The 27,715-nt window shown below is 50.7% G+C and overlaps 1 protein-coding gene across 3 annotated transcripts; it reads right to left on the bottom strand.

Moving 5' to 3' along the window:
* Positions 1-312: 312 nt before the first annotated feature.
* Positions 313-27,715, bottom strand: MALL (mal, T cell differentiation protein like). Of its 3 annotated transcripts, none has more exons than XM_019827606.3 (5): positions 27,454-27,608; positions 26,692-26,899; positions 6,488-6,655; positions 3,982-4,104; positions 313-1,871 (listed from the first exon to the last, which is right to left on the bottom strand). In XM_019827606.3, exons 2-5 carry the CDS (start codon positions 26,797-26,799, stop codon positions 1,701-1,703), a joined length of 570 nt encoding a protein of 189 aa, XP_019683165.2. In that variant the 5' UTR covers positions 26,800-26,899; positions 27,454-27,608; the 3' UTR covers positions 313-1,700. The 3 variants fall into 3 exon arrangements, with proteins under 3 accessions (XP_019683165.2, XP_019683166.2, XP_019683167.2); XM_019827607.3 differs by having other exon boundaries at positions 313-1,918; positions 27,454-27,602; XM_019827608.3 differs by lacking the exon at positions 6,488-6,655 and having other exon boundaries at positions 27,454-27,715.

Raw genomic sequence — 27,715 nt, 5'->3', positions numbered from 1 at the left:
GGAAAAGTAGCACTCCATCAGGGAGAGTGGGAACATGAGGCAGAGGGCTGGGCGAGGGGTCCACTCTGCCTATGAAGGCCTCTTCACCGCCCAGGCCGAGCTAGTGCACCCCCAGCTGTGCCCAAGCTGTGCGTCTAGTTTCTGGAACTTGCTCTTGAGCTGTCCTTACAGAAGTTGGAATGACATGAGCCCCAAGCCCTGGAGACGAGCTGGGCCTCCCTTTCAGCGGCCCCAGAAGCAAGGCCGGGTGTGGAATGGATGTGTGTGATGGCGGCCGGTCCCAGCTGCTAACGTCATGAAAGTGACCATCAGTATTTTTTACTGTACAAACAGCTTTTATTTGGATACGGCTACTCAGTAAATATTGAACAGTAATCATCCCAGGCAACAAAGTGAGAGATAAATGGTGGCTTTTCAAGATATCACCGTGGTGAGAAAGGGAGTGGTCAACGATGCCGGATTTTGCAGCCAGAGAGTTCTCTTTGGTGGCTCCCTGTCCCCACCCCCAGCCCCCGGGGGCAGAAAAAAGTTGGTACAAAACCGTAAGTCCTGGAATTGGCTAAGACTAGTCCCTTTCACGTAATAATTTATTTCATGTCAAAACCATAGCAGACACATGCAGTTATGGGGCTGCGCCCGACTCGCCTGGGTCAGGAAACCCAGTGCAGAGACAGAGGACGGGGCTTGGACCCCTGCGCAGATGAAGATATGTCTGCGAGCACGGCTCTCTTCGGGAAAACACTTTGAAAACAGCACCTCGATTTTATGTGTCTGTGTGCATAACGCCAGCCTTTTCTTTGAGAATGCCCCCAAATCACCAATGTCTTTGCCGCATGAGGCCCCTGCTGGCACCAGTCAAGGGGACGCAGGGGGAACAGGTGCATGTGGAAAAACAGAGACCCTGGCATGGGGTCCTTTCCTGCCTCCTGAGATGTCCCACGAGGTGGGACAGAATTCCACAGGAGAATCCTTGCGTGGAATGTTCTGCCTCCTTCCTTGATGGTCTTTCCTGAGGGAGAAGGAGGCTTCTAGTCCTTAGGGGTGGGTTTCTGGATCTCTGGCACAGGTGTCCTGTGGCCTGGAAGTTTTCTGACAGCCCGATTACGGGGAAGTAGAAGCAGGACCCACCCTCCTTCCCCTCTGCCAGGTCTTACTGTATAACTGTAGAGTCAGTGACTTATTTCTCCCCACAAATCTACCCTCAACGTTGCTTTTATGAAGATGGGGCGGAAAGGGAAGGGGGAGTGGAGTGGGGGCTCAGTGTGGCTCGTCCCTGTCAGCTTCCCCCGGGGGGGAGCAAGGAGGGCGGGTTTGGACCACAGCTCGAAAGCAAAGGCAGAGCCATGCAAACTTGCAAGGTCTGTGGATCTTCAGATCTGAAAGGCACTGACAGCACCATTTTGATTTTAAGAAAACAAGACTGAACGTCCCCGTGAACCTGCTCCAGGGAACCTCACTCAGTGCTGGGGCGGAGTCCCCAAACAGACGTGACGATGGCAGATGTGGGATTCTCAATGGCGGCGAGGGCTTCGGATATCAGTTTTCCAATAGAGCGAGGTTCCTTGTCAGATGAGACAGTTACCTTCCCAGGCAAAAGCCAAGCCAAACAGACACACAAGCAAACAACCCCCCTCCCCCAGCCTTGGCATATTCACCATAACGAATTACAACGTCCAAACAGACGCCAGAGTGCGATCTGGTCACTCAGCCTGAAAAGCTGGCCTGTCCATCCCATCGATGTTTTTGTTGATCTTCCGTTTACCATCCAGATGGTGGATGTTGAAAACTACTTTTGGGAGCCGATCATCCAGGTGTTCACAGGGCATTTCTCCCTTCGGCACGGCTCCCCGATTCTTCAGTGGTAATAGATGCTGAAGGCATGGAGAATGTAGAGCAGGGTGGTCATAAAGGCGAAGAACTGGCAGAAGGCGAGAGGTTCCGTGTTAGCCATGGCCAGATGGCCGCCCCCACCCCTCCTGCACCTGGGTCCGGACTGGACTCCTGAGATCTCTGCAGCCTCACGAGCTTCATGGGCTCCAGGACCCTCACCTCCTCCCGCTGCCCAAGCCAGACACCAGCCTGACTCCTCCCTTCTCCCACCACCACGTCCAAAGCCATCCCCAACCAAACTCATCTGCGCGTACTGCCTGCCTATCTCTTGGTACGCCCACTTCTCCCTTGTCTTGGCTGCCCTCATCCTTCGTGGCCTCAACTTGCCCACTTCTGCTCACTCTTCCCCTCTGATCTGTCCCAAGAGGAAGATGTGATCGTGTTGCTCCCCTCATGTGGTTGAAATTGTGCGGTGAGTCCTTGCTTCTCAAGAGGGAGCCCATTGCCCTTGATAGGCCTTCCAGGCCTGGCTGGCCATTCCAGCTTCGCTTTGCCCCACTGTCCACTCACACCCTGTTCTCGTTCCTTCCTTCACTCATTCATTTAGCGAATACCTTTCAGGCACCTGCTATACTTCAAAAATGACAGCGCACAAAACATTCAAAAATTTCTATCCTCACGGCGCTTACATTTCCGTGGCAGAAGCAGAAAATAAGCAAGATTGGGGCGCCTGCGTGGCTCAGTTGGTTGAGCATCTGACTTCCGCTCGGGTCATGCTCTCGCAGTTCACGAGTTCAAGCCCCGCGTCGAGCTCTGTGCTGACGGCTCAGAGCCTGGAGCCTGCTTTGGGGTCTGTGACTCCCTCTCTCTCTGCCCTTTCCCTGCTCACACTGTCTCTGTCGGTCTCTCAAAAAATAAACAAGTGTTAAAAAATAAAAAAATAAAAAAATAAAGAAAGAAAAGAGGCAAGTTAAACCAGTAGAGTAGCTGGTTTGGTGGGGATAAGTGCCCAGGAGAAAATAAAGCAGAGAAAATACAGGGCCCGCTGGGGAGGGGGAATGGCAAGGCCTTCCCGAAAAGGTGATATGTGAGAAAGCAGCAGAAGGAGGTGAGGGATTTGGAGCACGGGCGTCCCTGTCGGGGTGGAGGCGAGAGCCAGGCGCTGTGTGTTCAGGGAGCAGCGAGGAGGCCAGGTTGCTGGAGCAGCTGACCGAGAGCGAGCAGGGGAGAGAGGTCAGAGGGTGCCGGGCCAGACCGTGGAAGGGTGGTGTGTGGGCGTTGGCGTTAGTTGGGAGTTTAAGGGACTTAAAATTGTTTGAGGAGGAGGGAAAGGAGGCGGACAGGCTGGAAACACCTAGTGCTTGTCGGGTACCCCATTCTTACAATTGGGAATAACGCTCCATGGCAACACCCCTTCCTCCAGCCACCGGATCCTTGCAGGAGCCCCCAGACTGACCCAGGCCTGGATCTTTCTGGTCACAGCAACCGGTCGGTGTTGGGCTCTCACCCAGTCTGGGTGTTAGGTCCTTTCCAAGAAGTGTTGGAGGCAGGATTGAGGAAAGTTAGGCCGCCAGAGGAGGAAGCTGCTGGCTGTGAGCAAGCGGCCATATGAGGGCACCATTCCACAAAGGGAGAAAGGCAAGCAACGCTGAGTCTCTGGTCCTAGTGGACCTAAGGTCTTGGGGGTCCTGCTCTTCCCACGACTGGCCGGGCCACCTGGCCCTGGGTTCTATCAGCCAACGCGTTAGCCCTGTGGACTTGTCCTTGAAATAAAAGGACATTGGAACGGTTCAGCCACGCCGAGGAATTGGGGTTCCTTTCCACAAGCGGTGGAAATTCTTCCCATGGAAGAGAGAAATGTGCTCCAGCTCGGGTTTTAGAGAAAAGAATTCTGAGGGCAAGGCTGGGTGGGGAAGCAGAAGACGTGAGATGGCAGCTGAACTTGGGCTTGGTACCCCCTGAGCTCATGCAGACACACACACACAGCACACACAGAGACACAGACGCACACAGACACGTGCACACACACATCTCCTTTCCTCCAAGCCCCCTTCAGTCTGAGGCTCAGGGCCCCCCATTCCACAGCACACAGAATTAAGCCCCCTTCGATGTGCTCCCCACCAGTGGCTCTGTGTTCTGCGCGGCACTCACCGAGGCTGCGGTGTTTATGTAGTAGTTCCTCAGGTCCGCGGTCTCAGAAACGATGGTGGCATGTGCTTGTAAGACAGCGGCACTCATGTACAGGATGCCAGTGGTGCCGTGGTACAGGCTGTCCTGGAAAGGAAGAGGAGAGGCCACGGCCACCGTCATGTGGGCACTTACGCAGGTGCACACTTCCCTCTCTGACCACACAGCCGGGCGGAGGGAGCAAAAGAGACAAGCCTGCTCCTCCGACTCCTGCTTTTTTCTTTCGCAGGGTTTCTGGTGAACAATAGCGGATTAATAAACGGCAACGGGGGCACCTGGGTGGCTCAGTCAGTTAAGCGTCCGACTTCGGCTCAGGTCATGATCTCACGGTCCGTGAGTTCGAGCCCCGCGTCGGGCTCTGTGCTGACGGCTCAGAGCCTGGAGCCTGTTTCAGATTCTGTGTCTCCCTCGCTCTCTGACCCTCCCCCATTCATGCTCTGTCTCTCTCTGTCTCAAAAGTAAGAATGAAAAAACGTTAAAAAAAAAAAAGAAAAAGAAAAATTTTTTTTAAATGGTTATCAGTTCTGGAAGGAATGTTGTCACAGGCGAATTGGCATTTTGCAACCCCTAATGAGATATTCAACTCAGGAAAACTTATTAGGAGACAAAAAAAAAGTATCAGGGGAAAAGCTGATGGGTAAGCCTGTCACAGTGGAAGAGGGGCCACCAGTTGCCACATGTGATACGACTAGAACCCACTTAACGGAATGTTGTTTCCAGAAAGGTGTGAACCCATCTTCACTGCAGGGACTTGGAGGACCAAGTCACATCTCACCAGGAAGAAGCAAACAGACAAACCCAAAAGGTTGGACCTTCTGTAGGACAGTTGACCCGCTTTCTTCAACAGCGTCCCTGGCAGGGAGAGCCATTGGAGGTTAAAGGTACCCAAGAACCCTCACTACCAAGTGCAACGCACGGCCCCTGGGAGGATCCTGATCGAACCGACCAACTGTAAAAAGACATTTCAGGTGTGATCGGGTGAATCTGCATACGGTCTGGGTCTTAGATGATACCGAGGAATTATTGTTAATAACTTTATGTAAGTGTCGTAACGTAAGGAAGTTTGCATGTTTCTTTGGAGGCAGACTGAAATGTATAGAATGGAATGACATGTTTTGGATTTGCTTTAAAATTCTTCAGGAGAAAAAAAAAAGGCTAGGTGCTGCAAGCGTGTTTAACACTTAGTAGTGTAGGAATCTGGGTTATGGTTACTTGAGGGTCCATAATATAATGGTCCCTACTTTCGTATATGTCCTAAATTGTTCAATACAGAAAATTTTTTCTTTTCTTTTCTTTTCTTTTCTTTTCTTTTCTTTTCTTTTCTTTTCTTTTAAATGTGTATTTGTTTTTGAGAGACAGAAAGAGACAGAGCACGAGTGAGAGAGGGGCAGAGAGAGAAGGAGACACAGAATCCGAAGCAGGCTCCAGGCTCTGAGCTGTCAGCACAGAGCCTGACGTGGGGCTTGAACTCATGAACTGTGAGATCATGACCTGAGCCGAACTTGGACATTCGGCCGACTGAGCCTCCCAGGAGCCCCAAAACAAAAAAAAATTTTAAATGGTTATCAAGATGATGTGATATGAAAACAATGTAATGACATAATATTAATGAAAGAACTGACATCCAAAATTATTGGTTCAATGTGATTATATATACATTTTACCTACAATTTGCAAGGAATATAGGAGAATGCACCCAGTGATTGTGAGAGCACCATGGGATTGGGGGATTTTTTTCCTACTATCATTTCCTTTAATGCTGCTCCCATGATTTAACCATAAATAAAATTTAAAGGGAAACGCGTCAGGATGCGCTTTATATAGAATATGTATATTCCTAACAAGGAAGATGATGGAGGGGAATACAATGAAAAATTTGCTGTGGCAGAGAAATGCTTTCATTCTGGCTTAACAGTAAACACAGGAAAGGGCACCGGGTGGCTCCGTCAGTTAAGCGTCCAACTCTTGAGTTCAGCTCAGGTCATGATCTCACGGTTCATGAGTTCAAGCCCCACATCGGGCTCTCTGCTGTTTGTGTGGAGCCCACTTTGGATCCTCTGTCTCCCCTCTCTGCCCCTCCCCTGCCCTTTCCCTGCTCTCGTATGCGCTCTACCTCTCTCTCAAAAATAAATAAACATTAAAAAAAAAAATAGTAAACCTGTGAAGATGAAAAAGTCTTGGATCCATAGTGACCCAGCCCTGAAAAGGCCTCTGGTCCCTGGTCTCTGCTTTTCAAATGCCATCTGAAATGATTGTAATTAGTCATTCTTCGTGCCTTACTTATGTACACCGTTTTTGAAGTGGGGGGGATCCCCCTCTTTAGCAGTCCTCACCTTCTCCATGGAGCAACGAAGTCATTTACCTTCTCAGCCTTTCTCCTTCCCCACCCAGAAGGCCCTTTGTCCTCACAATACCCAGGACAGACATCAGGAGGAATCCAAGGGCTTGGGTCACCCTCTCTGGTTCTTACCAGGACTCGCCAGGACTCATATCTTTTGTAAAATCCAAACAAGTAAGACAACAGGAACATCAGGGAGATGAGAAAAGAGGTGAGTGAGACATATATCACCCATCCTTGTAGCAAGGCGTTTGCTACCTGGGTGGCAGCTACCAGCATCCAGACCCAGCACCCAAATACCTGTAAGAAAAAAAAATAAAACAAGAACCTTCATTTGCTTGTGTCGGGCATAGTTCTCTTTGTAGGGCATCCCTCTTCTCCTCTGTCTCCGGTTACAAGCTCTGCAGATGAAGTTAGGGGGGAAGCAAGAGGGAAATGGGGAAGGAAGGCTGGCCCCGAGCCAAGAGTAGACTTTGTTAGAAAACTCAAGTGGTTAACACAGAGGTCACCGGTGGAGGGACTTGGGCAGTTTGGTTTGTGGATGTGTCTTCTTGGCCCCAACAGTGTTGACATATACAGCCATTATATATATTTCTGAATAAGTTGCCAACATTTAAAACAGGATATTTCACAGGAAAAATTCCGATTTTAGACATCTCTTGAGAAGTCTATAGTTCTAGCCACAGTTGAACACATTCCCAAGCCAGAGTAGGCTGAAATGAGTTGTGACTGTTTCTTTAAAAAGGACCCAGAGTCCTCAGTGGACCGCATCCCCTTCACCCCCAACTCCACGCCTTTGTGTTGCACGTTTTATGTTGCTCACTTTCTCTGTGGAATAGTGCTCTCCTTCGACTGGTTCCCTTTACTCACTCACCATGCCTGCCTGGCCCTGTGTGCATTTAGTTTGGGCCCCTGGGTTATAGTATCTGACACCTTGTGGTCAGATAGCAGTTGGGCAATACTATTCCAGTTTAATCGTCTTTCAGCTCTGTCCAACCTTTTATTATCCTCTTGGTGGAGAAACCAAATCTTTTCTATGGACTCTGCCTTTGTTTGCTTTTAGCCTGGGTTTATACTCATGTTAGTGAGTCCAGGGAAAGAAATAAATGTCCACTAAACAGCATGTTCAGTTAGAGGTCTGAGGGAAAGGGTCAACATGAGCACCAAGTAGTTTTGCTATTGGTTTGTCTCAGAGTTTCTGTGCTTCTCTCCTTCCTGGGTTCTCCGTAGGATATCCTTGTGAGCCTCCTTGGTTCTCCCTCTCCTCACTCCTGTTAAATCTATGCTTCTAAGCATGGTATAGGTTGGCAATTCCAGGTCTTCAGGCCCACACATCCACTTGCCACTGGATGTCTCTACTCAGATGTTCCATAGCAGGGGTCAGCTTTGTACTTGCAGGATCCCGAGAATGAGCGCCTTATTAAATTTTGCACCCTGAGCATCTCATTTGCCCCACCCCAGGCCTGTCTTTGCCCCCTCAAGATCCTCAAATCCAACAGTTACAAAATCTGAACTCATTGCCACGTCCTAATTCCCTCAGAACCCACTCATCTCTGCACCTTCTGAGAATGACCCTTCTGAGGGAGAGAGTGATGGGTTTGGGAATGAGTGTAACAAGTGATAATGTTCTACTTCTCACACTGCACGGTGGGAAATTTTTTCTTTTATAAAGCAATAAAATAATTACAAAAAATGTGTTGGACTATGAGACCACTGGAGATTTGGAGTGATGAAGAGACAGAGCCAAGGATGGCTCCCAGATTTGAGGTATGGAGGAAGCACACCACCAGATTTAAAACTTTGCGTAAAGTTACAGTAATCAAAAAGAGTTATCAGTGCAGGTAGCTCACATTTCTGCTCATCTCAGGAGATAACTCATCCCTTTCCCTAGTTCTGTTGCCTTCCACACAAACTTTAGAAGCAGATTGTCAAAATCTACAGTATCTTCTGGGGCTTTGTGTTAAATTTATGGATCGATTTGCAGGAGAATTGACATCTTTACTATGATGAGTTTTCCAATCCATGAACATGGTATGCCTCTCCAATTATTGACGTTTCTTTGTCTTCTTTTATCAATAGTTTGTAGTTTTTAGCATACAGATACGGTACACACTTCCTTATATTTATGGCTCAGTATTTTATTTGGGGGGAGCTATTGTAAATAGTATTGCTTTTTTAAAAATTTCATTTCCTGGGGCACCTGGGTGGCACAGTAAGTTAGGTGCCTGACCCTTGATTTCAGCTCACATCATGATCTTGTGGTTTGTGGGATCAAGCTCTGTGTTGGGCTCTGCACTGACAGCTGGAGCATGCTTGGGACTCTCTCTCTGTCTCTTTCTCTCTCTCTCTTTCTCTGCTTGCATTCACTCTCTTTCTCTCTCTCTCAAAATAAATAAATAAACTTAAAAAAATAAAAATTTCATTTCCCAGTTGTTCAATGCTAGTAATACAAACATGACTGTTTATTTTGTGTGTTAACATTGTATCCTGCAAGTTGCTAAATTCACTTACTCGAAGAAGTTGTTTGGTAGATTCCTTGGAATCTTCTGTGTATCTCATTAGGTTTTAATTTTTATGATTACAAATAAGATTGAGCTTACGTGCATACGTTTCATCTTCTGTAAAATTTTTAATTGTTTTTTATTGGTTCCAAACTTCTTATGGGTTTGTTTTTCTTACTGATTCATAGTAATTCTTTCTAATAGTGTGGATCTTGTTGGCTGTGCGAATTATTGCAAATATATTCCTCAAGCACGTGTTTCACACATTTTTATGATGCCTTTTGATGAACAGAGTTCTTAATTTTAATGTAATTGAATATGCTCACCTTTTCCTTTATAGACTGTGCTTCTTCGGTCAAGTTTAACAAATCCTTCCCTACCTTGGGTCATGAAGATAGTCTTTCTGGGACCACTTTCTTCCTGCAGTACAATCATTAGTAGTTTCTTTGGGAAAGGTCAGTTGGTAGTAGTCAGTTTGATTTGTCAGAAAATATTCTTATTTTTCACCCTGACAATTATTTCCTCTCCACACTTCTAAGATATTTTCTCAATGGTTCTACATCTTTCTATATTTTCCATTATATTCCAGCTCCATTGTTGCTGCTGAGAGGGCAGCTGTCCATTGCACTGCTGTTCTCCTGGAGGAATCTGTCTTTGGTATCTGGCGGCTTTGGGAGTCTTCTGTCTTTGAAGTTCTGCAGTTTGTGTTGAAGCGTGGGTATCTTTGTACTACTTTTGCTTGGCATTAATTTCATATTCGATACCTGATAATTCCATTTCCTCAGTCTTGGTGCCTGATTCTGCAGTTTGTGGCTTCTGTTAACTTTCATTCCTGTTCATTTTTTCCCTCCTATGTTTGGTGAATTCTGGTTGTGAATGACTGTGGGAGTAGCTCACTTCTGAATGATGCTATTAGAGAACTTCTGGATTAAACAAGTCCAGTTATTTCTGTCTAGGTGAACTGAAAGATATGCAACTTTCAGTTCTCATTTTCATAACATACCCCTGGCTTCCTGGGACGAGCAGTTCTCGCCTTACAAGTAAGCAAAACATAGACTTGGATATGTCCACTGTCCCTGATGAGGCTTCCACTGCTGTTATTCTGGAGAGGAAAAGCACTTTGGGATTTATAGAGAATTTATGAGCCCTTAAGGAGAGAAAAGGAACAGGAATTGAGAAGCCAAAACAGATTAGGAAGGTGACCACAAACAAGGCTCTCACTGGGCTGGACAACACATTCAGAAGCTTCACCTTCACGTAAAGACCAGCTCTGGGAGCACATTTCCCCAGATCTCAATAGTCAGTGTCCATGTGAATTTTGCAAGTCTTAGGTTGAGCCTGGGACCACCTGTGAGTAAGATGGCTAGCGTGTCCTGAAGAGGGGGTGTTGAAGGACAAAAGCCGCTGTCCCCCTTGAACTGGGCTCCTGCATGTTGATCTCAGTGACAGGGGTCTGCTGGTGCTTTGGGGCACCTGCTAAGCATCCTCCCCACCGAGACTTGGGAAGTGCATAAAAATGCTGGCACCCTGTCAACACCCAAACGATGCTAGCCGCTAGTGGCAATGGTGTTTGGGACTTAGTGACCGCACCAGAGCTCGTCAAATTTTAGACTCATTTTAGACCTCGGAAGGCAGAGCATGCTGTGTGCCATTCACCGCTGTATTCCTGGTGCCCAGCGCAGGCCCTAATACAAGGTGGATGGGCATGGGGTCAAAGATCATCCTTCAGCGTTTATTTATTTTTGGGACAGAGAGAGACAGAGCATGAACGGGGGAGGGGCAGAGAGAGAGGGAGACACAGAATCGGAAACAGGCTCCAGGCTCCGAGCCATCAGCCCAGAGCCTGATGCGGGGCTCGAACTCACGGACCGCGAGATCGTGACCTGGCTGAAGTCGGATGCTTAACCGACTGCGCGACCCAGGCGCCCCAAAGATCATCCTTCAGAATGAATCAATGATGACACCCCATGTTCATCAGGTGCTTTACAGTTGATAAGATGCATTTGCTTAGACAGCCTTGGTTAGTCTACACAGCAGTTCGAACTCCTTGGACTTTCTGAGACCAGAGAACTGCCACTTCATACCTGACACTGCTTATTGCCAGTTCGCCTCTGCCAGACCTGGGGGGTGTGTCAGAGTGCCTGAGCCCCACTGAGCCTATCAGTGCCTGCAGAGGGGCCCCCCCACCCCCTCCCCGCCATCAGAGGCTGCCCTGGGCGGACGCTGCCAGATGCACATTATTTACACGTCACACTAAGTTCTCCCCACAGTGTGTGAGGTGGTGCCGTACTGGAGGGGACTGAGACCTGAGGTCACACAGGACATGGGGTAGGACAGCTCTGAATCTCTTCTGGCAACCAGAGTTTACACCTGAGGGCAGGGGCCTCTGAGGGCTTGGGTATCTACTCAAATTGCCTGAGAATCTTCTTGAAATGGCTTTAGTGTTGCATAATCAATGTTATGAAGGGGAATGTTATTTTTTATTTCCCCACCCTCTACCTTCTGGACAGAAGAAAGGACCAGGGCCAAGGACAAACTCCGGGCGAATTTACACCCGGTCTTTCTTACCTCGTTTCTGCCTCAAGCAGTCTAGATTGGATTCTTTATAGGTAAGCCGGTTTCGAGTATTTGTCTTTATTTGTTATTTTTTTAAATCTCTATTTAGCTTTCCAAAATTTCTTGGCAGCCTAAACTGCTCTCTTATTTGAACCTTCAGTTTGTATTTTCCCAAGAGCAGGAGATATTTTTAGATGTCTGGGGCTGGCCCTCAAAGTGGAAGAATATTTTATCATAGTAAGATATTGTGATCGAGTGGATTTCAAGCACGACTTGGTTCAGAGTCTGTTTCTTACGAACGGACACAGATGACTCGTCTATGCGTTCTGCAAAGGCTGAACCGAAATCCGAAAAGAGCTTTTACCGTAGGATGGAGTTTAACAACAAGTTTGGTTGCTTATTCCTCCTTCGAGCATGGAGAATAGCTCCTTCGCGTGCAGAGAGCTGGTGAAAGCACTAGGATACAGAAACCGAGTAGCCTCACCCGGACTGGTGGAGAAAAACTGAGATTCCAGGCCTGCGGAGGCGGAGAGGTTGGGCTCCGAGCATCTCATCACACCACAGAGTGAGAAAACTTTCAAAGGCACCTGGGGTTAGGTCAGGAGGATTCAGATGGGTCTTGTTGACAATTTGATAGGACAATCTGAGCTTCAGATAAGGATGACGGCTGTGGGTTGAAATACAGCAACTAAATTGAAGTCCGTGAGTTGAAAAAATACTTTCAGAAAAGCCCCCTTTTGGGGTCATTTTGGGGGGGAGGATGCTTATTATTTCGGAAGGCAGCTGTGCCCATCGTTATTACCCCCCCCCCCCCGATGTTTATTATTGTGATTGCTGCTTAAAAAAGGAAAAGAAGGAACAAAAAGTATGGTGTAGAGGTAAGGAGATTCTAAAATACGTGGATGCCTGGGGCTTCCCCTCTGAGTCCTGTTACTCCTGGGGGTCTTTGAAAGTCCATCTGGGGACTCTGAGAAATCCCCAGGGTCTAAGTCCTGCCCCAGAGATTCTGACTGAGCCCATTGTGAAAAGTTCCCCAGGCGGTGCAGTTAGGACCTGAGAACCCTGGGAACCTCTCTCTTTGTTTCCCGGCTGACCCACCCTGTTTATGGACGCAGCATCCTTCCTCCTGGGTTCCAATTCAAGCTCTGCCTGCTCGGCAGGTTATTTGACTCATCTGTACTTTCATGCACTTGTCCATCAAACAGAGGAGGTGGGGATCGCCTCTCTCATCGGATTCTCGTGAGAACTAGCTAAGTCTCCCCAGCACACGGTGAGCGTGCGGTAACCACTGTTGGCCATGTTAGCCATAACCATTTGGAATGGCGCAGAGGACCGGAGGGAATGTTCCCCGACAAGGAGCCAGAGGAGGGAATGTTCAGGGCCAGTCTTGCTGAGGGAGGGGAAGTTCACTTCTGGGGGAGCCGGGAGAACCACCAGCTGGGTGAGTGAAAGAACATTTAGGGGACACACGTCCTTCTGAGGAGTCGACGGAAGTTTCGGTCATCTAGAAAAATGTTACCTATGTACACGCATGACTTTTGTCTACAAATCTGGGGACTCGCAGACCCTCAAAGCCCACCTGCGGCTCCCAGGTTGAAATCCGTTGTCATCTCCAGGCTAAGTAACAGTGCCATCAACTGCTGTATTATTTTGACAGTATCAACCGAAACATTAAATACACATATTGTTTGATCCAATCATTTCACTTTTTCGAGTCTGTCCTATAAATAATGCACAGGAACAAAATGGTGAAAGTACAAAGTTGTTTATTGGGGCCTTGCTGGCTATGGAAAAGATAAGCTACATCTTAAATGTGCATCCAGAGAGGACCAATCAAAGCAATTGTGTTTGCACAGTGGAACACTCAGCAGCTTTCAAAAAGAATGAAAAAAATCTTTGTATGCCAAAGGGAACAAGTTCTAAGTACCGTAAAAGGCACAGACCAGCGCGCCCAGTGTGCTATGATTTTTGTAGAAAAAGAAGAAAATGTATGTGTGCGTGTATGTGCATTTGTTTGCAGATGCACAGAATGTTTCTGGAACGAGACCCAATAAACCAACCAGTGCCCCAGGCTCCCAGGAGAGCTACTTGACAGGGTGTTGAATGTTTAAACTAATTAAAAAAAAAATTTATATTTACAAAGCAAGAAAGAAAACCCTGTGCCAGATGATGGAGGCTGGCTTCAAAGGTCAAGACTTTTGAATGGGAGAGACAGGAGAATCACCTGTTCTTCGGGGAGGATGAATCCGTCCACCCAAATAGAGCAGGTGGGACCTGAGGCCCCTGATGGGCAGAGCAGGTGAACTTCATGCATGGAGAGGTTCTGAAGACAGACACCGCCCTGGAGATGACCCCATGTGAAAGGCAAAGGAGGAGTCGAAAGGATGCACGGTCTCAGATTGCACGGGCCGGGACTCCGGGATGAGGCGGGAGGTGTGGGCTCGGGCGGGGCAGGTCAGGGGGTGAGAGCCAGGGAGGAGCACTGGGGCGATACCCTGCTGGCAGGTTTTTCTGCATAGCTGGGCAGTAGCTCAGCGTTGTGGGTCTCACCACTAGCACCGCATTCCTTTGCTTACCACTTAATTTTCATGAAGCACTGCCTCTCTTTCCCTTCCCTGGGACTTGGGGGAACGCAGGCTCCACCACAAAGCCTCAGAAACTTCAGGCCGGGAGGACAAGGCCCACATGGAGACAGTGAGGCCCAGGAGGTAACGGTGCCAAGCGAGCTGGGGGCTCCTGGTCCCACTGATGGCCCCGGGCGGGGGTGGTGGTGGGGGGAAGGGAACAGACTCCATGAAGGACAAGCTCTAGCATTGCCCACTGTGGGAACCCAGACCCCCTGGAGGTAATGTAATCCACGGTCCCTCACATTCAGGAACCCCTGGCCCATGAGCTTTAAGTCCAGGGTCTCTGGGCCATTGCAGAAAATTTTTAGAAAATTGTATAGGGGCGCCTGGGTGGCTCAGTTGGTTAAGCGCCTGACTTCGGCTCAGGTCATGATCTCACGGTTCGTGAGCTCGGGCCCCGTGTCGGGCTCTGCGCTGACAGCTCGGAGCCTGGAGCCTGCTTCGGATTCTGTGTCTCCCTCTCTCTGCCCCTTCCCTGCTCATGCCTTGTCTCTCTCTCTCTCTCTCAAAAACAAGTAACATTAAAAAAAAAAAAAGAAAAGAAAGTTCTATGAAATACACAGGACACCATTTACCATCTTAACCGTTTTTAAGTGGTACGATTCTACGGTGCTAAGGGCATTCACGGTGTTGCGAAACCATCGCCACCGTCCACGTCGACAATGCTTTTCATCTTGCAAAACTCAAACTCTGTACCCGTTGCCCACTCACTCTCCCCTCCCCCTTCCCCGTCCTAATCTTTTGTCTCTATGAATTTGGCTACTCTAAGGACATCACGTGAGTGGAATCATACAGGATTTGTCTTTCGGCGACTGGCTCATTTCACGGAGCATAATGGCCTCACGGTTAATCCCTGTTGCGGCCTGTGTCAGACTTTCCTTCCTTTTTAACGACCGAATAATAGGCCATGACACGAACACACCACATACATAGTTTGCGCATCCATTCCTCCAGTGATGGGACGCTTGGACCGCTTCCTCTTTTTGGCTGTCACGAAGGGTGCCGGTGTGTGCAACTATCTGACGCACGTTCTTTAAAAGGGAAAAAATAAGACGAAACTCATCCTGGGGCTGTGCTTTGGACCCCGTAATTCTGGTGCAAAATGCTCCTTCAGACAGACCCACTGTGTTTGTGCTGGAGCACGTGTCCGACCCTGGGTGGGGGTGGGGGTGGGGGGGTGATATCAACTCAAAATGCCTTCACTCCAGGGCGATTGTAATGACTCAAACCCAAACCACATGGCAGGAAGGAGAGCTGTTACTATTTTTCAACCCTAAGATCTTTTTAAATTGATTGTAAAAAATGATGTTAAGAGCAAAGGAATTTTTTGGTATATTAGGTCCCCTTCCAGCCCTAGTGCTCGCGCGTACGTATTTTCTATCAAGCTGGAAATCGTGATGGACATGCATTTTGTATTCTCCTTTATGTATTTTTGGATGTTGCTATGTGGCTTGATACTAAAATTGATTCTTGGTACGCAAGGTCGTTCTATTCAGTTGGCCTGAGCACTGAATCTGTGAACACGGAGTCATTTGCTCCCAGGGGATGTAGGCATTAGGTTCCTGCAAAATCTCTGGTCACAGTATTTTCATCAACTGATCAACACGTACCTTTATTTGAGGTGCTTCAACGCATAGCTTTATGTTAGGTGTGTGCGTAAAGACACCTTATTTAACATATGCTCTTGAGTCATTCACACTGAACTCTTGGCCAACAGCACTACAAGCCTGTCGAGCACGTATTGTCTATGAAAGGCAACTCACGGGGTTCTCGTGCTGAAGCCCTAAACAGCACTTCAGCACGAACCGAAGGGCTATTTTAAACAGCAAAATCACCAACGAGAAGCACAAAAATGTGAAAGATGTGCCCCCAGACAGACTTTGGAAAGCACTCTTGTTTACAGGATGAGAGCCGAGACAAGAAGGCACAGGGTAGCGTCTTGCTCGGCCCCAGCTGGGAACATGCACCTCAGACAACCCAAACGTTTTGCTGCTCTGCACGGGCCCGCCGATAACCGCGAGAGTGCTGTGAGTATTGTTTAGCGACTGCGAATAAATTGTCGCGACTACATACGTTTGCGAAGAGAGAATCCAGTAATGACAACTGACTGCACTTTCCAATGCCACAGTTACACTCCATCAGGCTGAAAAATGTCACTTACTCAATGAGGCCCCTGTGCCTGCACATTGGATGTCTCCGGCTTTTCCCGTTACAGACAATGACACAGGAAATAGCGTTACAGAGATGGTTGCCTTCGTTTAACTTGTATCCTTGAATTTCCCAACTGGGCTTACTGGTAGGAGGCGTGGGCAGGGAGGGGTGATTTTCCACCATTCACTGGGCTCATCGCAGGCCCAGGCTGGGACATTTGTGTGACCGAGTCTGGCCCTTCCGGGGGAAGACACCAGGGGACTCCCGGGAAGGGGTTCTTCCTGCCTAAGGAGACCAAGATGAGACCGTCTCCGTTCTTGCTTTGGCCATTGCTGTGTCTGGTATCAGGCCTGGAGCTATGAAACGGAAGAGGACAGAGGTGGAGGGAAACGGCTTGGACCCTGGCGATGCAGCTATGCTGCGAAAGAATCAGCCCAGAGGTACAGCTGCCCGAGACTTCCCAGAACGTGACATGGTCCGTTCCCTTCTGCTCCAGCCAGTCTGAGCTGGCGACGGCCCTTGGCACGGCACTGCCGAGGACCAGCTGGGATGCCTGGGACCCCACCCCCCTCTTAGAACACCCTGCTGGCTCCCCGTGACCCGCAGACCAAACTCGGGCCACGGCCCTGCAAGCCCAGCCTGCCTGACTCCCCCCGCTCTGCGTCAGTCTCGCTGAGCCTCCGTCAGTGCCCCCAGCCCTGGGGCTTCCAAACGTGGGCTGAGATTCATGGTGAAATTAGTTTGTTAGTTCGTCGCCAACAACATTAAAAAACTAAGGAGGCTGGACTAGCAAGCAGGAGTACGTTACCCATGGGAAAGGGAAACAGTGTCCTGAATCTGTTTCATTGCACACACACACACCACACATGCACACCTGCACACACGTGTACCGGGTTGCCACGAAAGATCTCTCTTCTGTGGGCCCCAGTCGGTGTGGGGGAAACCTTTGCTCTGGAATGCCTTCCTTCCTCTAGCCAAGGGCCTCTGCCTGTGCTGGTGTGCACCCCCTTCCACAGTCCTTTCCTCCACAGCACTGTCTGGGGCAGACACTCTTGACATTGGGTCCACAGCACGGCTGCCATAGCAGGAGCCCATCGGGGACCTGAGGGCCACACTGGGGCCCATATGGGCCGCGTGAGCCTGGGAGAGGAAGGGAGCGGGAACGAAACTTGACAGGAGCCCTGGGTCGGACAGGTGGGAGGGGTCCTGGAGTGTCCCACATCTGCAGTGACTAGAACTCAGTGTGGACGAGCCAGGGCAGACACAGCTGGGTGACGCTGGCCTCCTCTGGGCTGCCTCGGGGAGCCGGGCGCTCCTGGGTGGTCCTCACCCAGCTCGGAGACCCCCGTGCCCACGTGGGTGCTGCCTACAGCCCATGGGGCAGCTCCCGTGCCTGAGTCAGTGGGGGCCAGCCTGTGAAGCTTCTGAGCAAGAATCATTACCTCCTTCGTACGGCGGCGGGGGGGAGGAAACCGGTTCTGGGAGGCCAAGCGACTTTCCCAAAGTTACTCATGGGAGCGCGCCAGGCCTGGACTGGAATCCAGGACCCGCACACAGCTAGCATTGTATGGAAGTTCTACGCTCCATAATTTAACCTAGGACACTTCCAAACACTGAGTCACTACATCCTGATTCACAGAGGGCGAGTTTTCTCTGTGGCTTTAAGGTTAGCAGGAAATTGTGGCCCAGGCCCCTTGGCCTCCGGTGAGGGCCCATGTCTTATCCGGTCCACTCCAGGAACAATAGTGCCGGCCAGAGCTCCAGCTACCACCGCTCCTGGCAGAACAAATCATATAAGGAGGCCTTGGTACCCATAAGGCAAAGGAGGGGCTGGCCGCTGGCTGGGGAAAGTCTGTGCCTACCTTGGGGTGTGTGCCTGGGAGGGGCAGGATGCCGCCACAGGGGGAGGGGCTGGTGAGTCAGCGGGGCCTCCTCCGCCTTCCTCCCCTCCCTCCTGGCTTCCTCCCCCAGGGCCACTGCACCCCCCCACTGACCCAGCTTTTTATTGACCGAGCAGTACAGATTTTCATAAAGTAGGGTAATAAAACCATTCTTACCCATCCAAAGTCTAAAGAGCTTTTCCTTCTTGTCTCTTAAAAAAAAAAAAAAACAAAAAAAACGAAAACACTAAGCACTTTTAGGGCAAAAGTGTTTTTTACCCTCCCTTTTTAAAACTTTTTTTAACCTTAGAAAAGTTAGAAAGTACAGAAAAGATGTAAAAGCAGATAAATGCATCCCGCTCCCCAAGGTGGCCTGGTGGACAGGCTTCCTCCAACCTCGGTCTCTTTCCCTTTGGCTCCCACTATGGTTGTCAAGCTCACGTCCCTCCGCATGTTACCAGAAAGTCACCAGACGAGCCCAGGAGTCGGGCTCAGGGGAGGTTCTCCACCTGAGCCCACAGATGTTTTGTGTCCAAGATGGCCGTGATCCTGTTCTTTGTCAGGCACTGAGGACCCGTAGTGATATCGCTATTCACTCTAGTCCTGGTTGACTCCTGCTCAGCTCCCCCTCCCCCACTTGTCTATGAGCAGAACTTTGAGGGCAGGGACCAGACCAGGGTCACCTCCTCCAGGAAGCCACTCTTGACTGCCAAGCCCGAGCGCATCATGAGGAGTGACCTCCCTCATGGTTATTTTCTCTCTCCACTGCCTCCTCCCCAGGCCCCGAGCTCCTGGATACAGGACTCGGCCCTGTGGTTTTTGTGTCCCCAGTGTAGGGCACGGAGCCTGGCACAAAGCAGGCTGTACATGCTGCCGAGTTGAGGAGGAGACAGGAGGCGGGTTGCTGGACCCTCCACTCCCTAGCTGCTCAGTCTCATCTCCCTGGGCCTGATTACCATGCAAGTGGCCCCAGCTGACACCTTCTGGGCCTGCCACTCTGGCCCAACCACAGACTGGCATTTCTGCCAGAGCCGGGACAGAATGGGGACAAACACCCATTTGTTTCGTCCCCACCCATTTCCTGCTCCATTACTTCACGGGCCCTAGAAATTCTCCAGGTCGGGAGCGTCCTCCCTCAGAGAGCAGAGGGGCTTCCCTGGGATGCTTTCCTACCCCTGCTGCTTCCCCCCCCCCCACACCCCCCCCCCACCTCCGGCCACATAGGAAGGACTATATAAAAATGTGTGTCAGAGAGGACGATGTTCAAATAGACGTACCACCCTCCTCCCACATCCATCCAGCATCACCTGGGCAGAGAGAAGGTCCAGATGGGCATGGGGGGTGGGATGGGCTGTGCCCAGCTCGGAAAGCAGAAAAGGCAAAGCTCAGAGATTCCCTCCAAGGGGAGGAGCTGAGTTGGGCTTTTCTGATACAGGTCAGAAGACTCTGGGGGCCCCTGTGATATCTGGCCCTCCTCTCAGACCCACCTTGGACCTTCTAGGTATAGCTTGAGGTGGGAGGGTGGGGACTGTGTCTCAAAGGCTGTGGGACCTGAGTTATGGGCTGGCTCTGTTGCAAGCCCTGCGTCGGCCCCAAGCAGACATCTATTCTGGCCGAGATGGGGAAGATCTGACCATGTGGTGACATCTGAGAGGCAGGGCTGGTTGGCAGGTATGGGACGAGGCAAAGGAGGGTCTGGCAGAGATGAGAGGGGTAAAGGCCAGGGAAGCCTGGTGTGGGCCCCCCCCCCCCCCACTTGGGCCCGCTTCCTGCCACTTGCCAATCTGGACCACATTCCAGAAACCTCTTCTGCCTCCCACAGATCAGCTGTGCCCCAGGGGAAAGTTCTCTAGGCAAAGAGCTCCTGGAAGGGTGCTGGCAGCAGGTGGGGCACTTTTCATTGACGAGACTTCTTATCTGGGGTTCCCTGCGTTCCAGCAGGTCAGAATGCGCCCTGCTACTCTCTGCAAGAGGACCCAGTTATTTCCTTGAAAACACCTACTAGTTAAGGGAAATCGTCCTGGCGGGCTGACCTTCCAGCGGCAGCTTGGAGCCTGTCTTGTCTGAACTGAGACTGGCCACCAGTTCAGGGATGGCCAGGCGGTCGGGGGAAGTCCAGACTTGGGCAGGAGGGCGTGTGCAGATGTGGACCATACCGGTTAGTTCCAAGGGTCTCTCGGCTCAAGCCCGCCCTTGTGTGGTCTGCTCTGTGATGTGGGCTGGAACTCTGCAGGCCACAATTCCCAGCCCCCTTAGAAGTTGGAGTTTTGCTAGGTTCTGGCATTGGTGGGGGCCTGGAGGGGGCCTGGGATGGGAGGAGGGTGGTGGGGGCTTCCTGTTGGCTGGTCAGGGTCCTGTCACTGTCACTCTGGCAGCAGCAGCAGCCGTTGGCTCCGACCCCAAGGTCCCCGTGCCCCTCCTCAGAGGCCTGAGAACCAGCGTGGCAGGTTTTCCTCTGGATGTCCGAGCACTGGCCACCCTCTCCGGACTCCGGCCACTCCGGGTGCTTATTTCTGGCTGCCTCAGCATCTCCTGTCTACTCTTTCAGCTTTTCAACAACGGCATAAACAAGTCCCTGTGTCGAATCCCCTCTGCGTGCAGTACCCACTGTGGTTTCTGCTTCTTCCTACACCCTGACGGCCGAGCTCCATTTATCGATCTCCTTGGCTAATCTCCCTTTGCCCCATTAGGCACCAAACTCCAGAAGGCAGGGGTCATGTCTGCCTTCGTCATCTTTATATCCCCATGCTTGGCACAGAGTAGGCGCCCAATAAATACTTGTTGAGTGACTACGTGGCGTTGAGGTATGGCAGTCCCCCCTTTTCTGACAGCCTGATGGCATGCATTTGTTAACTGCCTGGTCACAGGAAGTCCTTGTCCGAACAAGCGAACGTCTAATCCCTCAATCCAAACCGTTCAAGAATGCCAAGCCCCTGCCTTGAGTCAGCGTATCCTAAAGGCTACCTAGTTCCTGGAGCCTTTGGCAATGGGGGGCTGTGCACCCTGGCTTTTCTCTCTTTCCTATCTTGGGAAATACCCTTTGTTAATACCTTCTTAGCAGTGGTAGCATCTCAGTAAATAGCTGTTGGTTCACAGCTGGAAGTTTCTCACAAGAGACCCATACTCTCTACGAAGAGGTCCGGATGACAAACAATAATAAAACACGTGGGCTCACATTTCTGGAGCGGTTGCAACGTGGTATTGTCTTCTGGGAATGTCCTTACTGAGACCCCAGGGCTGTCTTACGAGATCTTTGCTGTTACTTTCTCCATTGTTGAGGTTCAGAGTGGTTAAGTAATCTGCCCAGGGTCTCACAGCAATTAAGTAGCACAGCCAGGCTCTCCACCTTGTTCTGAATGACTCTATTTTACTGCATCTGAACACACTGGGGGCCTCCAGGGTAAGGGTGGGACTGGTGCAGGGAGGCTAAAGCGGGTCTAGACAACTCGGGGAGGTGGACATCGACCGCTTCCCACATTGCCCCTCCTGTCCTTCCCTCCCAGGGCCTGGCTCTTTCCCAGCCCCACTCTGTAATCCTCCTTCCCTGTTCCATGTAGTGCCTTGCAGGGGGCCTCCTGGGGCATTATGGTGGGAATCAGTGGCACCCTGGGCATGGAGGTGGTTAGTTCCCTCATCCCGCAGAGGAGCGGGTAGGGGGAGGCCAAATGGGGGTGAGGCAGGGGGTCAAGGGAGGGACAGAAGCAACAAGGACGAAATAAAATGGGCAAACTGAGCTTACTTTTGAGTAAACACTCCCCACAGTATGGAGAATTGAAAGGGAAGCACAGAAAAACAAGAGAAAGGATTTCTCCCTTTGAAAACCCAGCTTTAAGGGGATGTCACGACAGAGGGGAGGGCACCTGCCCTGAGCCAGGCCTGATGTGAGCCCTGACTCCTTCTCTCAGCCTCCGCAGTAACCTCAGTCGGCACAGGTGACCAGAAACCGCTTGAGGGCCAGCAGGTTTTCGGACAGGCTTTTACATATAAACAGAGTAAAAGAAGAGGCAGGCTGAAATTACAGTGAAGCCGGGGATTGCGTTTAAGCAAGACGTAACGGTGACCTTTCTCAGCTGGAAGATTCTGGAATGAGCTTCTAGGGGCATCACAGTGTTTCCCTCTGGCCACAGTGCAAGCAAATTAAGAAGCTGAACACATCAAACACCAGTGTGTCCGAATGGTTTCATCTTTTAACTGGCTGACTCCAGAAATCTTCTTAGCTGTTTCTTTTTTAATTAGTTAAACATCGAATCAATTAAGTTGACTAGTGAAAGGTTTAAAATCAAAAGACTTCCCTGGACTCTGTTTCATAGAACACTCCCTGGGTCACAGTCACCTGGGTCAGCTCTTGGCATCCCCCTGTCATCTTGTAAAAAAGATGAGTCAACTCACGCCAGGCAGGTAATCAGGTAATCAGCGCCCCCCCCCCCCCACCCGCCCCCAACTATGTGCACGCTGAAGAGCTGGGCCTGGGTCATCAGGAGCTGGGGGGGTGTGGTGCTGTGAGTCACCTGGTCACCAGCCTGCCCCGCTTGGGCACCAGCCGGCTCACACACTCTCTGAACGAAAGCCGGATGGAATACACCACGTCGGCTCTCACCTTAAAATGCACTGATTCGCCTTCGAAGATCACATTTTGAAATTAACATCGTTTTCACATGGGAAATCTGAATTCAACGGCAAACCGAACAAAACATGAATTTTAAAGTTAAAATCTAAAAAAAAAAAAAAAAAAGTCTCCGTCGCTGGTGGGGACGTAAAATGGTACAGGCACTCTGGAAAAACAGTTTGTCAGTTTCTTAACAGGAAGTAGGCATACACTCACGATACGACCCAACAGTCACACTCGGGCGTTCTCCCAGGGAGGTGAAAACAACATCCACACTAAAGCCTGCATGCGAACGTTCACACAGCTTTATTTAGAATAGCTAAACACTGTAAGTAAGCGACTAAAATGTTTCTCAATGGGCCCATGGTTAAAGAAACCACGGCATGTCCCTGCCCTGGAATACTAGGAGCAATCACAGGAAGGAACTGTTGGCACACCCCCCACAGCTTGGGTGCCCCTCAGGAGGGTTCTGAGGCATGGAAGAGGCCAATCTGTAAAGGCCACATGCTCTATGGCTCCATTTATTTATATAACTTACTTGAAATGACAAAATTATAGCGATGGGATTAGTGGTTTCCGAGGGCTCTGGGGGGGCGGTGAGGGAGGACAGGGTGGGTTGGGGGGACTATAAAAAGCAAGCAGGAGGAAGATCTCTGTGGTGATGGAACAGTTTTGTATCTTGACTGCGGTGCTGACATGAATCTACATGCGTGAGAAGACGGCACAGAAGTGTGGACAAATTTTACCGACGTCATTTACCTGGTTTTGATGGGACCAGTGTTATAAAAGATGTAATCACCGGCGGCGGGGGGGGGGGGGGGCGGCGTAGGGAGCTGGGGGAGACCTCTCTGAGCTATATCTGTAACTGCCTATGAATCTCTAACTACTGCAAAATACATGTTTTTCAAATGTGCATTTTAATGTTAAAGAGTGTAAGATAAAGCAACTTAGGCAAAGACCTGTAAGAGCAGTCTCTGGGCGCAGAGCTGGTAGGGAACATGGAAAATTCTCTTGGAATCTATGCCACCCTAGTTTGTCGTTGTCATGACTGCAAAAGAGCCCGACTGCTTGCTGCTGGCAGCCGGGGTGGCAGGGGGGCCTCAGGGGAGCCGAGGGGAAGAGCTCAGGGCCTCATTGGAGCTCCTCCTTAGTTCTGTTCTCCTTGTATTTTGGGCCCCTCATTCCCATGGAAAGGCCCTGGGCACAGACCCTGCTCTCCAGATGTCACAGTGGGTGTTTAGGAAACCACCACCACCTCCACTCTGGGCCACCCCCACCACGGACTACATCTGCATCTGGGTATGGATTTCACTTGCTCTGCCCCTTTTTGCTGGCCTGAGCTCCTGGTTTTAGAATGCACCCTCCGGACTCATGTCCTTAGAAAAACACATGTGTGTCTATGATGCCTCAAGCCCCCAGACTGAGAATCTGCTGGGACTCCAAGGCCTGGTGCTCTGGTGTCAGCCCCAGTGTGTGGCAGTGGGCAGCATGCCCAGGTGACCAGGGACAGAGGCGTTTCTGCTAGGCTGATCTCGCCCTCCTCTCCAGCCCAGCACGTGTGCTGCTCAATGGGTTCAGAACCAACCGACCAACTTGACCTTCTCCGTCCTCTCCCATTTACCTCCCCATCCCTGGCCCAATATGAGGCAAGCACACTTGATTCTGTAGTTCATGCTTGGAATGCTGATTTAAGGAAGAGGCAGGTGCAGAATAGCATGTACAGAATAACCCCATTAAATCCATATTTATGCGTGTATATATATATAATAATATATATAATAATATATATAATTATATATAATTATATATAAATATAATCCATATTTATGCGTATATATATACGCATAAATATGGATTATATTTATTTCTGCATTTTCTAAGTATTCCCATGATGAATAAGGATCACTTGTGAATTAAAACTAAAGTTGTCATGCAGAAACATCAGACAAGGCCGAACGAAAGGACATTCACAAAGTAACTGATCAGTACTCTTCAAAAATGTCAAGACAAAGACAGAAGGAGACAAAGGAGATCAGTAAGCAAATGCAATGCGGGATTCTGGACTGGATCCTGGACCAGAGAAATGACATGGGTGGGGAAATCAGCACAATTTGAATGAGGTTTATTAGAACAGTTGAGCCACGGAAGTATCGGTGCTAATTTCCTGATTTTGATGGTTAAATTAGCTAAGATGTGGACCTTAAGGGAAGCTGAGTAAAGAGTATATGGGAACTCTCTGTACTGTTCACGCAGCTTTGCGGTAAGTCTGAAGTTACTTCAACAGAAAAATAAATGAAAACAAATCAAGCCAATGGCGATATCTCACCCCCTAAGATACTTAAGGCCCCAGAGACCAGCACAAGGAGCCCAGCATCATGGGGTTGGGTCCATGAGAGGCCCCTCTCACTATCACTTCCCCCTGGGTTTCTCCCTAGTTCTGTTAAGCCCTGTCCCTCCAGCCTCCTGCCTTGCTGGTCTCTCCTGGACTCCAAGCCTTTTTCCTTTTCTTGGCTGCCAGCCTGGAAATCTAGCCTGTCTTTTGAGATCCAACACCAAAACCGCCCCCTGAGTGGTATGCCTGGACCCTTCCCCGGCTTGACAAGGTCAGATGGTCTCTCATGCTGGTGTCCCAGCCCAGGACAGTCACGGCCTCAAGCGTAGTCTGACTGTGGAGAAGTGCTCGTGAGTCTCCCTCCTGCAGACAGGGAACCTGGGAAGGCGGGCCCTGTACCAGGGGCTTGCAAGATTGACATAAATCGTGCGCTCAGTATGCAAGGGTGGACTAACCAGGATCCTGGCAGTTCATGTGGTTGTTCTGAGGTGAGGAACACACCTGGGTCCGGGCACAGAGAACTTTCGGGAGCACTAAGATGTCATCAGTCTGGCAGGATGCCCATACGTATGTCCCCCGGGGTTCAGGCCTGGCAGAAACCTGCCTCTTGGGTGGGGCCTCAGCTGGAGCCACCCAAATGCTGGGCCTGCCCTGCCTGCCTTCCCTTTCTTGGTGCCATCAATGGGCGCGCTTTAATGAGTTTGCCACGGGGTCACTCGATCAGGCCCAGCTTTCGGGCAGATGACACGAGAGGGCTGGTCAGGTCCGACTGAAAGCCGGAACCACTTTCTACCTTTCCCTCCCTGGCCTGGGGCCAGCACTGCCAAATTCAGAGCTGGTGAGAAAATATCACCCATAAGCTAGGTATTTCACAAGGTGTTTGAAAAAAACGAAACAAACTCCTTTGCCCTGAATTATTCACTGGACTTTAGTGTCCCCACAAGTAGAAAGGGGACGGTGACAGCCGGCTCAGAGAGGACTGGAGTTTGACTGACACTGTGTATGCAGAGTTCTGCAGACTGGAACACGCGAGCCCCTCCCCACCCCCCCCCCCCAGCTTGCCCCCCGCAGGGATCAGGGCCACCATTCAGCTGTAGGGCACCTCAGAGAGTAAGTTACGCAGTGACACGTTCTAGTGTGCGACCAGGGCGTCTCACACAACTGTTTTATGGCAGATGTTGTCAAAAGCTACCTCCTGAGCAGAGTCTACAAGTCAAAGTTCAAAGTCAGCTGACAAGACAATTAAGAAAATACGGGAAGACCTTCTCTCAGAAGGAAACAGTTCCCCCATTTTGAACTTTAGAAAAGCCAAAACAAGCAAGGAATTGGAGAAGAGAAACCATATAAAAATCCATTTCCAACACCTTCCTGAGGACCCAGGATATTTAAGCAGCATCCTCCCCCCCCGCTCTTCCCCCCACCCCAGCCCCTCCAATCACCAAGTGGCCTGCTTGTCACCCGTGGTGGGTTTGTTTTGGAAGGAGGAAACCCACCCATACTGCAGAAGCCAGAGGAGCAGAGGGAGGGATTAGGGACGTTCGGGCTGAGTCTGAGTCGTGGGGGAGATCGGAGACCACATCAACTCTGGCCCGGGTTCCCTTTCTCCAGGGAGTGCTCTCTAGCCACCGGCCAGCTTCTCCCAGGCCCTCCCCTTCTGCAGGTGGCCCACGAGGCAACACTCACCAGCTCCGGCAAGAAGAAGGCGTAGGGGATGGTGAGGAACAGCGAGACCCCCAGGGGCACGTCGGGCGGGGAGTAGCTGGTGGCGGGCGGCGGGTCCGGGGAGGCCATCTCTCACCCAGTGCCTGGTGCCCTTGGCTCCGCAGCAGCTCGCCGGCTCCGCGGACCCGTCAAATATCACCTCCTGCCCGACACACCCATCGGACGTCGCCTGGGAGGGAGAAAAAAAAAAAAAAAAAAACGTTCCAGCCGAGCAGGTCCTTCCACTCCCTCCGGCCAAAAGACTCCTCGGTGAAATGCGAATGCGGATTCGGATTTGCATCAGATGGGCCTTGGCCCGCTGGGGCACAGCCTCGGGGCACACTGAGGCAAGGAGGGCGGGAGTCTCTTTTCTTCCTAAGGAATTTTTGAATCCTGGAGCATATTACTGCAGGGGGTGCCAGCTACAGCCACCACGCCTCAACCCTCAATACAGGCCAAGGCAACTCGCCACGACACAGACTGTTTGTTGAGGACCTACTATGAGCTGAGCTGAGCTAAGCAATCTGTAGGCAACTCTGGCCCTTCCCACAGCCGTGCACAGGGTTATTTCATAGCTTTCCCAAGTAAGGACACTGAGAATCTGTTAGGTCAAGTTAAGGTCACAGAGCTGGTCACTGACAATGCTGGGTCTTATATCCATCTGGCCCTGGTGCCTGGGTCCCTCCCTCCCCACTCCTGGGGGCCACCCTCCATCTCAGACAGAGGGAGAGGAGCCGCACTCACTTCCAGCTGCGGTCCCCAGAGACTTGGCGGTTCCTCACCACCCTCCTGTCTTCTTTGCTCACACAGCGGATGGAAGACTTCTCCCTCTCTAGAAGAAGTCCGCCCCAGCAGGAGAAGGGCTCAGTGGGCTGGGTGCTGCCTCCCTCCTTCCCTGCAGCGGCCCCCAGCCGGTGTCGCCAGGAGCTGGGCTTGGGGCCAGGCAGTTCCTTCCTGCCTTCCGCCCACCCGCTGGCCGATCAGAGGGGCCGTGACCCAGTGGCCA

Source organism: Felis catus, chromosome A3 (assembly GCF_018350175.1).
Source record: "Felis catus isolate Fca126 chromosome A3, F.catus_Fca126_mat1.0, whole genome shotgun sequence".
Classification (NCBI taxonomy): Eukaryota; Metazoa; Chordata; class Mammalia; order Carnivora; family Felidae; genus Felis; species Felis catus.
Note: the sequence above shows the minus strand (reverse complement) of the source record. Positions and strands in the feature narration are given on the sequence as shown.

Coding starts and splice junctions, on each gene's coding strand:
- MALL (XM_019827606.3), bottom strand. CDS start 26,799: ATGGCCTCCCCGGACCCGCCGCCCGCCACCAGCTACTCCCCGCCCGAC. Junction 6,656..26,691: donor CCTTCTTCTTGCCGGAGCTG/GTGAGTGTTGCC, acceptor TTTTTCTTACAG/GTATTTGGGTGCTGGGTCTG. Junction 4,105..6,487: donor ATGAGTCCTGGCGAGTCCTG/GTAAGAACCAGA, acceptor CTTCCTTTCCAG/GACAGCCTGTACCACGGCAC.